The sequence below is a fragment of the Centruroides vittatus genome, unplaced genomic scaffold, assembly GCF_030686945.1.
Source record: "Centruroides vittatus isolate TY-2023 unplaced genomic scaffold, ASM3068694v2 contig_824, whole genome shotgun sequence".
Lineage (NCBI taxonomy): Eukaryota > Metazoa > Arthropoda > Arachnida > Scorpiones > Buthidae > Centruroides > Centruroides vittatus.
Genome location: NW_027122537.1, coordinates 1,010,202 through 1,023,304, shown reverse-complemented (window position 1 = coordinate 1,023,304; position 13,103 = coordinate 1,010,202). Strand labels below are relative to the sequence as shown.

General features: G+C 30.3%; 1 protein-coding gene across 1 annotated transcript; it reads right to left on the bottom strand.

Annotated features, from left to right (window-relative positions):
* Positions 1-5,562: 5,562 nt before the first annotated feature.
* On the bottom strand, positions 5,563-12,292 carry Trax (Translin associated factor X). The gene is made up of 5 exons (XM_067278840.1): positions 12,165-12,292; positions 11,876-12,092; positions 9,179-9,306; positions 6,141-6,250; positions 5,563-6,074 (listed from the first exon to the last, which is right to left on the bottom strand). Exons 1-5 carry the CDS (start codon positions 12,196-12,198, stop codon positions 5,706-5,708), a joined length of 858 nt encoding a protein of 285 aa, XP_067134941.1. The 5' UTR covers positions 12,199-12,292; the 3' UTR covers positions 5,563-5,705.
* Positions 12,293-13,103: the final 811 nt, after the last annotated feature.

Below are 13,103 nucleotides of genomic sequence, written 5' to 3'. Positions count from 1 at the left end.
CTGTCCGCCACAAATATTGAAGTCGTAATATCACTAGAAAAGCGTTAAAAGCACATAAAATCATATTAAAATATGTACATTTACAGTAAATGTTAATATAATCATCATAAATCCTAGAGAACAAAACATGAAAACATCTGTGTTTCTGTGTTGTCGTCTTATTTAGCGGTCTTTAAGTGCTCATTATTGGCGTTTTCCACCGTTTTCGTACGTCGTAACTACACCAGTAAATTCAACTTACGTCGCCTCTCCTGGAACCAATTACCAACGTAAGGCGAGGTATACCTGTATAAGGCAATCCCAACTTTTTGGAATAATAAATTTTTATCACACTTAGACAAAAACTAATGACAGGAATAAATGTAATGTAAAAAAATTACTTATTTTATTTAAAATTAAAAATGAAAATATAAATTTTTCATTCAAAAAATCAAAAATAATGGTGTTCAAAAATATAAGGCCAGTGCCATTTAATAGTGAGTGAAACATCATTTTAATACAATAATCTTATAAAGTCTATCTTTCATAGAGAAAACAAGACATTACAGCACATTTAAATTGATTTTTTTCCAATGCAATTACAATTCCAGCTTTGAGTTGTTCAATACTGTGGTATTATTTCCTCCTACATACATGTTTGCTAGTTATTAGACTCCATAGATTTTCTATGGGATCCAAATCATGGGAATAGGGAGACCTGAATGCCATTATCCAGTAACCACTGATAATGCACCAAATCACAATGCAGACTTTACTTATCTTGTTGCAATTGCCAGAATGGACCACTAACTTTTTCTGCAAATGGCAGAAGATATACATCCTTAAAGTTTTGATATCCAATTACCTTTGTTCAACTATTTATGAATATTGAATTGATTTTTCCAGACCATACAAAACCTGCCCAGATGATAACTGATCACCCTTCTTGCTGACAGTTGGCAAGAAGGGTATTTAATACACTCGAAATGGTATTTATTACTTGAAGGGTATTTAGTATACTTGAAATTAAATTGGTATTTAGTACACTTGAAATTTAAAAATTTAAACTGAATGTCCAATCTGTGGAACATCTGTTTAAACTTATTTAAAGACCTGAAGATGACCTGCAATAGTAGTTTGAAAACGTTTGTGAATAAAGAATTCTCTAACAAAAAGCTCAGGTGTGGTAGTAAAATTGTATTCTCTCTCTGCTGAGTACACACAATATGAATTACAGGTACTCCTCACTTTACGACCTATCTGCTTAACGACCACTCGCACTCACGACCTGCAATTCGGGGAATCCCCTTTCTCAGCTTGAGTGTCGGTCAGTGGTGAATGGTGACATGCGCACTAAGCGTACTATAATAGGCTTGCTATCCGCTTTTTCAGACAGTTTCATTCCAACAAATGATAATATGTACATATGCATGTCTTTTTATGAATAAATTTGAAGTTTGTTGCATAATTTGTATAATTTTATAACAATCCTATATTCCCGGCGCATGCTCCTCGCTTATCGACCAATTCGCTTAACGACGTAGTCGTCGGAACAGAACTCGGTCGTAAAGTGAGGAGTACCTGTATTTATGATTAATACTGTAATATAAAAGTTACTTTTTTAATAAAATCTCATTACAGCCAGGAAGTTACACAACTTGCTGCTAGATTTTTACTTTCCCGGTTCTGTTGTATATAACAGAAGGAAAGTATAGCGATTGGTCAAAAAATGACCCCCCCCCCAGATTTTTACAATTTTGGACTCGGCACCTTAAGACATTGAGAAATGAAAAAAATTTAGGGGTTTTTTCTGTATGTATGGATGTGTGTGTGTGTAAGGGGTGGCATGATTTTGCTCACCTTCTTTGAAGCTTAACTCCTGTGCTTTTTGTCAAAAATTTCTGAAATTTTGCAGTGAGGATTGTTTATTAGGGGATCAATGCTATTAAATTTTGGTGATTAAAGATCAAGGGGGTGGGAGATAAAGGGCTTCGTGTGTATCTCAAGTAGGGTCAGACTTAATGAGGATTTTATTCATTAGCATTTACAATTTTTATAAAACCCATCCCTACCCTCAAAATTAAGCTTTTTGCCATTTTATAATTAATAATATATTTTTATATAATTAAAAATATTATATCATAACAGATGATGCCATCAAATGTCACCGGGAAAGTTAAGCACCTTGTTGCTGGATTTTTAATATATATGTTACAGTAAAAATGCGTTTTAACTAGTTGAAACTAGTTTTTACTGGATGTCATTGTTATAACCCGTTTTGTCTAGTTAAAACTAGAATTTACTGCTGTACATGTTTTGATTTTAGATAAAACTAGTTTTAACTTTTAACATTAGTTAAAACTAATTTTAGCTACATAAATATGTTTGGGGGAAATAAATAAAGTGATGATTGGGATTAAAACATTTGTATTATTTAATAGGATATTTATTGAAAATATTGGTCACACATCTGTGTTATTAACATTAATTAACCCTTTGTCTCTGAAGCCACCGATCAATCGGTACCCTGGCTTTTTAAGCAAAACTTCGAGGGTACTGATTCATCGTTACTTTGGTAAATATCAATTTTTGTAAAATTTATCAACAACAGATATAATCTCGTTCGATATGAAGTGAATAAAGTATAATAATTCATTATATTAGTTGATAGCACTATAAAATTTTGATTTCAAACAAATGTTTGATATAATGTGCAATAATTTCACAACGAATAAACATACATGCATAAGTGTTATATCGAATTGTAAAAACAATATTCTACGTCTTTCTGGCTCAGTGACAGCAAACAACTATGTAACTAGACAATGTTAATACAGTATTCCCAAAATGTTACAAATTATCAAGTTTATGTGTCAGTTCTGATATATATTATTTTTTTTCTTATAAATTTTTCTAATAAAATGTATTGAAAAATATTGTATTTAAAAATATTGTATTTAAAACTAAAGATATTAATAAATGTAAGTGATTTTTTTCATATAGATATAATGATAATTTGATTTTTGGTGAACTTTTAAAATAATATCGCCTGACTGACCTATATTGCCTTAGGAGGGATTGCAAAATAAACATAAACAAGATGTCGGGGAAAAGGGTTAAAGCGATATGAAATTCATCATACTATAGGAACGTGTTAGCTGAATGACCTTAGTCAAAACAGTTCTTACTAAGCCATTTTGTTAAAACCCGTTTTGTCTAGTTAAAACTAGTTTTAACTCAAATTCATTTTTGACTAGCAGTAAATTCTAGTTATAACAATGACATCCAGTAAAAACTAGTTTCAACTAGTTAAAATACATTTTAACTAAAAACGGGCTTTTACTGTAACATATATACTCAAACAAGCATTTATTGTGACATCTTCACAATGCCGGATTGCAATTTTTAATCATTTTTTAATTTAAAAGAATCATGTGATTTCCAGTTCAGATCAGAAGTTTATACTGTATATAGGGTAAGTTCATAGAGTCGAATGAGTTAAATGAGAATGATGTGATTGTTATTCTTACTTTTGCTAGACATTTTGACCAATTTGTTTACAACAAGATAGTTGTTCCTAAAATCGAAGATATGAATGTTGCTAGTGCAGTCTTATCTGAAATATTTTCCTTAGAAATAACTGTCCACCTGAAGCAATCTATCATTTTATTTTTTAATCCAAAATTTAAACACTTCAGTAGATTTAGAAACATCGATATTGCCAAGTGCCATTTTCTTAATGAAGTAAACTAACTCTTTCCTTCGTAAATTTCGTTAAAGTTTCATTTGAAACATCATCGACATTAAGCATGCACACTGAATGGAATTTGTACTTTATGACCGACTCATTAGTAATGTGTTTAACTCGTTTGACTTTATGAACGTACCCATAGTTAATAGGAGTCTCCAGTCCCTACAGTAGTCTTGCCCCTGTAAATCATGCTTCTCCTGATAACAATTGCGTCATGCCAGTCATCTATATAACTCCGTACTGGAAAAAATTTTAAATTGAAATCATGTGACTTCTGGTCTGGACCGAAAGTTCATATATAAATCAGGACCTTCAGCCTGTAAGCTTTCCATATCTGGTCTCGATTTTCAACTATCTAACTCTGTTCTTGAGATTAATGATGGATAGACAGAGGATTTGATCCCTGAATCCCGACCACTTTTTAGTCCCAAAATTTTCGGAATTAAGTTTTTCTGATCCCGAGATTTTCGGGATTGACATCATTTTTAAAAATTTGCAAAATAGACTGCATGAAGCAAAACATTCAGTGCTCTTAACAGAATTGCTTGCCTATCATTTTAATATAAAACTTCTTGTATTTTGAACTAAAATGATAGACAAGCAGTTCTCACTGGGTTACCTGGTAATATACTTCATTTTTGTATTTTTGAATTTTCGCGGGCGCCAATTGATTTTCTGGTGCAGTCGAGAGCACTTTTGGTTGGCTGTAGAGTTCTAACATGACCCTTTAAAAATTCTAATAAGTCATTCAATGGAGGAATATCATCACCCTTAAGTGAGCGCTCCCACCAGCCTCTGGTTGTTGCATCTAATTTAAATTGAATAATGAACATTAATATGCTCAAGAACGCATCTATATTAAAATTTAGAGCTTCTAAGGATCAAATACACTCTGTAGTCGATTAAACAAAATTATAACACATGTCAGGTGTGTTTATGTTATCTAGCATTGATGTACAGATGCTCATCAATGCTAGATAACATAAACACACCAGTCCACAGCTCTGTCACATGTGTGTATATATGTGTGACAGAGCATATATGCACAACAGCATACATATATATATATATATATGTGCAACAAATTGAGAAGCAGACTTGGTGATGAGACACTGGATGTGTTATTTCTCAGATCATATTTTCGCAATTCAAATTAGAATGTTCCTATTAGATTAGTTTTCTTTATATTTAAGAAAAATGTAACTGATTAATATTATTTTTAAATACTTTTTGCTAAGAAACTTACTTTACTACCTACTTACTAGGTTGTTACACGAAAGTTGTCTATTTAGTCGATGTTAAGAGAGATTTTTGTTAATTTTCAACATTTATTTGCATAGTTTGTTACATAAAGGTTTTTCAATTTATGTAAGTTTAAAGAGATCTCACTGATGCTTGAAAAAGAATAACTTTAACATGAAGACTGAGCGATTTTAACTCTGGTTAGTCTGACTCTAAGTCTGATTAGTTAGAGTGATTAGATTAGGTAGGTGTATACCGTAAAATACGTTGATTTTTGTCTAAATTTTGATTTGTTGATTAAAGAGCTGATTTCTGTAAGATTTTCTTAATTTTTATTTTTTATTAAACCTCAATACCGAAATAATCCCGGGATCGACTAAGTATAATCCCGAAATCCTGGAATTAGAAATAAGGGCCGGGATCGAATTCCCTAATAGACATACAACAGCGAGTATATATAGGTCTGCAATTTCAAAATTGCAGCCCAAATAACTGTTAAAACTTAAAAATAACTTAATTATGATACAATTTCTCACTAATAAAAAACAAAGGATTTTTAAAAATCTTTAAAAAAGAAAAATTTTCCATAGTTTTCATTTAAACTTTACTCATACTACAATACAATATTATTAATATATTCAGATATCAAGAACAGCTAATAGCTGGTGTAAAACAATTAAAAATAAATAAAACACAAAGTAATGGAATTCATATTTCATGAACGATAAACTTCTTAATCAAACGTTTGCTCTGTAGCAGTTTCAGAGTTGAAAACATCTTTAAGCATAAACTTTGGAATCTCACTTCCACGAACCTGGATTGTGTAACAAGCATTTTCAACTTTTTTCATACTTTGTTTCAAAACGAAAATCTTTCGACTTATTTCTCGTCCCGGAATATTTCCTAATATTCCAAAGGCATTGTGAATATTTTGCAAAAAGGCACATAATTTAAAAGGTTCCTCAAGATTTCCTTGTCCTACTGAATTTATGCATTTTCTCATCAGTTCCCCAGTTAAATCTGCAACTCCTAATATATATTCTAATGGTGGCAAAACTAATACCAATTTCAATCTTTTTATTTCATGATTTCCATCAATTGTCTGTTAAATAATAATAATGTTTTTTTAATCTCAAAAAAATAATATTACCAAAAATATTTCAGTTACCTCTGTCTCTTCATCATAAGTTAAATCAGACTGAATTTCTTCCAGTCCAAGTAATCTTTCATTCTTGATGTAATTATAAAACGTAACAGCTTCAACATATTCTTGCAACCCTAAAAATTATTGAAAAACATTAATATGATACTGAGAAATATTTATTTTTCAAACTATAAATGAAATAGCAAACAATTCATACTATTAAATTAAAACTTCTCTATTTTACATATAACTAAGTTTATCTGAGATACCTGGCTTTGTTTGGGATAAAGGTAATATACTCACATAGAAATATATGTGTGGAAAAAAAATATGTATTTATAATAGATCTGACCAAAAACAATTTTACCTCGATAGAAATATTAGGAATTTACTGACAATCTGACACAGGTGAAAATGGCAATGATAATACACTCAATAGCAATTTTCAACTGGTGTGCTGCAAGAGATTGTAGGCATGCAAAGAAAATTTTTGATGTTTATTAAATAAACTAGTTTCGAAAGAAGCACAAAGAACAATAAGTGTACATGTCAAAATTAAAACCTCTTTAAATTGATTATACAAGTTTTTCATTGTTGTAATAAATAAACGTATACAAGGGGAGTCCAATATTAAAGGGACAGGCCAAAATTACATTAACATTTATAATTAAAGAAAATAATTAATACATTCCACAAAAACTAACATACTTTTGTTTATTTCTCAACATAATTGCCGTAAACATTGAGACATTTATCCCAGCATGACAGTAGTTTGAACATCCCTTCATGGTACTGTTGCTTGTAAAGTTGCTTGAAGTAGTCCAGAACAGTATCTTCCAATTCCTCTTGATCTGCAAAGCATTTCCTCGCCAAAAATTTCTTTAAAGGTCCAAATAAATGAAAATCTGAGGGGGCTAAATCTGAACTATAATCCACACATCAAATCAAACCAAACTGTGGTTGGTATAGCAGAATTGGGAGGTCCTGCAACATCCTCCGTATAGTCCAAATTTAGCCCCCTATTGGATTTTCATTTATTCAGACCTTTAAAGAAATTTTTGACAAGGAAACGCTTTGCAGATCAGGAGGAATTGGAAGATACTATTCTGGACTACTTCAAGCAATTTGACAAGCAACAGTACCATGAAGGGATGTTCAAACTACTGTCACGCTGGGATAAATGTCTCAACATTTACAGAAATTATGTTGAGAAATAAACAAAAGTATGTAGTTTTTGTGGAATGTATTAAATATTTTCTTTAATTATAAATATTAGTGTAATTTTGGCCTGTACCTTCAATATCGGACTCCCCATGTACATAATGTAGTAAAAATGTATATTCATAAGCAAAATTATATATGCATAACACTGGTTTATTTCATTTGAAATAAAATTTTCTTTAAATTAAAAATGTATCTATAATTATCAATATTTATTTCAAATTATTTTAACTTAAAAATACTAGGACATTGGGCAAGTTTCTAAAGGCAATTAATTACCATGCCATTTTTAAATGAAAATTAAGACTTAATTGCTTTTATTAGATCAGATATTTTATTAAATGTTCAATTATAATAAACTGAAAAATAAATTAGATTTTTTAAGAATTTTAATTATCATCTATTTATTAGAAATTTCAATAAATTGTTTTGTGTCAATAAATAATTTATGGAAAATACAATCTTTCTTTTTACTCTTTTTTAATCATTATAATTTAAGTGTGCTGTGGAAATTTAATTATAGGTTCAAGTGTACTGTGAGATAAAAAAGGTTGAAAAACACTGGCATACGTTTTACTGAAAACAGGCTGACCAACTTCCGCTGATGATCTCTTTCACCCATTAATGACCACAACATTAGTATATTATATTTGAATTTCATGGTTTACTTTACACCCATTGGCATTAGGGCAAAACTTCCTATTCCTACAAAAGCCCTGATAAAAACTACAGTCTGTCACGGAAAGAACCAATTTGGGTATCAGCCATTGATCACTTAGTTGTGGCAAGTTACTTCCGGTTCCTTCCTCATTTGTTAAACATGTCACTGTCATTATAAACAGTGTTACAAAAGCTTTGCATTCTGATATTGGAATATAAGGAAGTTTGCTATAGTAGTTTTTAAATGCATATTTCTTTCAAGTTAATGCATGCTATAAAAAATTAACACAATTAATAGAAAAGTTGTTCTGCCATCTAGTGAGAGAAAATAAAATAAAATTTGCACTTTGCCTGACATATTAAGCAAAAAGTGCTGACAACTTCAGGGAATGTGCTGATTAGTTAACTGAAGCAACATCACATATGACATTGCTCTCAAATCGATTATTTTCATAGACAGACTTTAAGTATGAACTGTTTACTCTTGCAAATGATATCATAATTTTATTAAAGACAAATTTTATCACAGACAAAACAATCCATCACAACAGATCATACATCATAGACATAGCTGTACCAGACAACTACAAAATATAAAATACATATACCAAAAAAATTATTAAATATTCAAAACTTGCCCATGAAATAAAGTGCAGAGAATAGAGAAAGTACTTATTGTGCCAGTAATCCCTACTTGAACAGACATCATACTACATATACTACATGAAAAGTCTCAAAATATTGGGGCTTCACAACAGTACATACATCACACTACAGAAGGCTGCCATACTAAGTACAGTACATGTCATATAGTCAGGAAATTCTTAAACAAATACATACATAAACAATATGTAAGCAAAACATTTGTTTTCTGTAGTTATGGCCTTGACTTTTGTCTGGCATAGCACTAAACACCAGTATATATGTCATGTAGGATACAATCCACCATCACATAATAATAATAAATAAATAAAACAAAACACACTAATTCTCTGCAATAAATTTTAATTTAATACAAATTAGGAAAATGTTAGTTGAAATTTCAGCAGCAATATTTTATTGTTTTGAGTATGTTTCTTAAAGTTTTTAAGTTAAATGTTTGTATAAATATATCAATATATATATTTAAAAAATATATTAGTTTATATATTAAATAAATGATATGAATTAAAATAATTTACCAGGTGAATATGCCCTTAAGTAAAAATATAAATCTTCATTTTCTAACTCTTTAGCAACAGTTCTTAATGTACTCCTCCGTAACTGTTTGAGCCGTTTTTCACTCTCCTGAAGAATCTGTTCCTTATCCCTTATATAAAAAATATACATTATTAAGTTAGTTTTCATTAGAATATAAACAAATTTTATAAAGCAATTATAATTACATAAATTCCATTAAGGTATGTTTACAGTTACATTAATAAAAATATAAGACATTATGGAATTTCAAAGCATATTAAATTCATTTACATATAAAGTAATGAGAATTTATCATATATAAATTTTAAAATCTTTAAATAAGAATTTAATACAATTTCAGTTAATCACACAATTAATTTTATTTATTTATTTATTTTTGTTCAAATCTGTAATCACTATATTATCTTAAAATAAATTTCTCCTAACACTAAAATCATTCTTATAAGATAGATGCATGCAATTAATTATTAATTTCTGCATACATTTTAAACTTTCATCTTGTCACTTAAAATAACTGTTATATTTTTATACCATTATTTGTTTATTTATAAATAAATTATTATGGAGTTATTCTTACTTATTTTGTTTTACAAAACACATGAATTTATATTTTGTACATTTATCACGCTGCTTGACCATTTAAATTTTTTCCAAGTTTGCTTTAATGTTTAAAATTAAACAATTTATTTAATCTTACTTTCTGTACAATTCTCTTGATGTTATTCATCTGAAAATATCTATTATAATTTTTTGTTTTACTACACAATTAAACTTTCAGGGATTATCACTGAAACTATGAGTGATAGTTTCACACCCGGCACTGAATAGTTAATGTAAAGGAATAAATGTGATTACTAGAAGTTAAAATTTTTGGATGATACATCAAAATAATGAAAAAGAAACAAATGGTTGAAATTATGATTAGAAAAGTTAAGAAACTGTTTCCCTTTTTTTTAAAACAACATTGTGCGTGTTTACAATTTGTTTTTAATTCTTAACTGTGCTTGTTATATACCTGTTCTATTTTTAATAGATTGTTATACATCTAATGTTTAAATTACCAAAATGAAGAGGGGTCATTATAAAACCCAAAATGCATTTTAGATCGGTAATAATGCACACGTAAATAGATGTATACAATTTAATTAATAAACGGCTGTACTATAGATTACCACCTATGGAATTTCGGGACTTTGAGTATATATTTGAACTCAGGGGACCAAGTTGAGTTCAATGATACTCTACTTTTGGACCGGAGACCAAAAATAAGAAAGTTATAATATTTACAATTTCTTGCCTTTCGCAGTGCATTCCATGCCATTTCAGATTTTTCCACCACCTAGCAGTGATGGTCATCTCCCAGAGGGATAGGTTAGGTTTGTTGGACAAGCCATGATAGCGACGCATAGTACTAGCCGACCACGAGAGATAGAAAGCATGTTGGCAGCTGAGGGGCTATAGGCCCCGAGGTCGAGGAGCACGAGGGTGTGCGAAAAGGACTTAACTCCAACTGCAGATGATCAGTGTGCTCGTGGATCAGCCTCTGCCTCTGTTGAAGATATATATGACCGACTTGCTGGACTGCCTGTTAAACACACGATAGGCTTAGCAGAGAGAGTGACATGACTCCCGATCATCGTGCAATCGCCAGAAAAAAGTATGATAACTTTCTTATTTTTCGTCTCTGGTCCAAAAGTAGGGTATCGTTGAACTCATCTCAGTCCCCTCAGTTCAGATATATACTCAAAGTCCCGAAATTCCATAGCTGGTAATCTATAGTATCCCCTACATCTGCATTTTCCTTGAACTTTTACTCCCCCCCTCTTGTCCCAGTTTGTCCAAGTTTTTGTAACCCTTCCCATTTGGATGTCCAACATAATGCAACCCCATTAAAACCTTCATCACTTTATGAATGATAGATACCATAAGTGGAAATGAAACATACAAGAAACTTTGAAATAAATATAATAAAATGCATAAACTGTATAAAATTTAATGAAATAAATGGATGTCCACTAATGCTCAACCCCCCTTATCAGACTTGTCTTAAGGGAGGGGGTTAACCCTCTCTTAAGACAAGTCGCTTCCAGTGTGGACATCATTTATGGACAGCCCTTTACAACAGAGGAATAAAACTATGAATTTTATCAACAAATGTACAATTTGATGAAATGGAAAAAAAATCCATGTAATGAACCTAAATGAAAAGCAGTGTCTAATGGTAAGCTCATAATAATGATAAACTTATAAAATAGTTTAACGATAAGTAAATATTTTTAATATTCAGAATAAACAACACTATTTTATTACTTGTTATTATATATAAACAAAATCAGAATAAAACATAATGTGTTTCAAGTGAAATTGAGTTTTACATAATAGAAATTTAATGAATTTTACAGTTCAATAATTATGAAAGTGGTGTAAGTCCATTTATGGCCCAGAAAGAATATATTAGTTTAGTTAAATTCACATAGAAGTCTTTATGCAATCAACTTACATATTTCCAAAGTCATAGAAACATTGTCAAACTTAGTATACTTTATTTATATTTTTGAATCAACTAAAACGCAAATGTTTAAATATCTCGAAAGGAGAAAAAAATGGACTTACACCTCTTTCAAAATAAACAGTCCAATTCTTGATCATATAACAGGAAGTGGTAAAACAATACTTACCCTGTAATTCTATGCAATAAAAAAATAATTCTCTTGCTTTCAATAGTAATATCTCTGCTGCATTTAACAAGTCTTTCATACTTGTCATATCTCTTATCTAATTCCTGTTGAAAGTTCTGGAACACTTGAATGATAGGTGATTTATCATCAATGTTGCATTCTATCTGCTGATCTATAATGCTACTTCTTTTCTTCAATTTGTTTTGTTCATACTTCACTAAAAACGTTATATAAAATTTGTTATAAACGTAAATAACCTTTAATTATAAACATTTATTAATCACTATACCTTTCCCTTCGTTAAAGCCTTCCTCTGATTCCATTTTCGAATCTGTTGTTATTGTTAATGCTTATACTCGCTACTAGGGGCGTTGCAAATACTAAATAATACATCCTAAAACAATTTTTTGTTGTTGTTACGTGCTGTTTACAGTTAAAAGAAAATAACAATATTTATAAAATTAAATTTAAAATATTAATATGCATTTAAATTTTATTTTCATTAAAAATTTTTAAATGTAAAATTATTATCTTCTAGTATAGTTTTCGATTATTCCTTATTAATTACATTTTACTACAAGTTTTCTGTAATTCAACATATAAAATAAGAACTATTTTTTAAAAAAGACGGTTGAAGATGTAAACGTGTCAAGTTTGCCGCTCTGAGGAACTCGAATTTGAGTCCAAGCCGAATCCTCAGAAATTTTCATGGATAATTTGATCCGGATATATTGAGTTTTGTCCCTTATTATTAAGCTACAGCTACACGCATTGCGGCTAGCCGAATCTTGGATTGATGGAGTCATCAATTTGTACGTTCTCATTTTGGGGGTAAAAATTAATCATTGCAGAATACATTTTGAGCTGCAATGGGTAATTTATGCTTCTTTTTTGGGGCATAGATTACACATTGCGTCTTCACTGCGACAAATATTTTAATGAATTTCTTGTTTTGTTTGCATTTCCAGTGATTGGACTTTTCCCCCACTCTGGCGATACCTCAAGTTAAAGTGGGAGATTTTCTTTATTAGTAGAGATGGGCAACAGTTAACTACTCTCGATATAGTTACCTACTAATTACAATTGTCGTCCTTATTTTGTAATTAATAAACTGCTAAGTAACTACATGTTTAGTTTCAACTACTCTAACTAGCTTTCCATTAATTCACTATAATATTATCTTGGAGTAACCTATAGACTATATTGGCGCAAGTTGCCATTGGGCGTG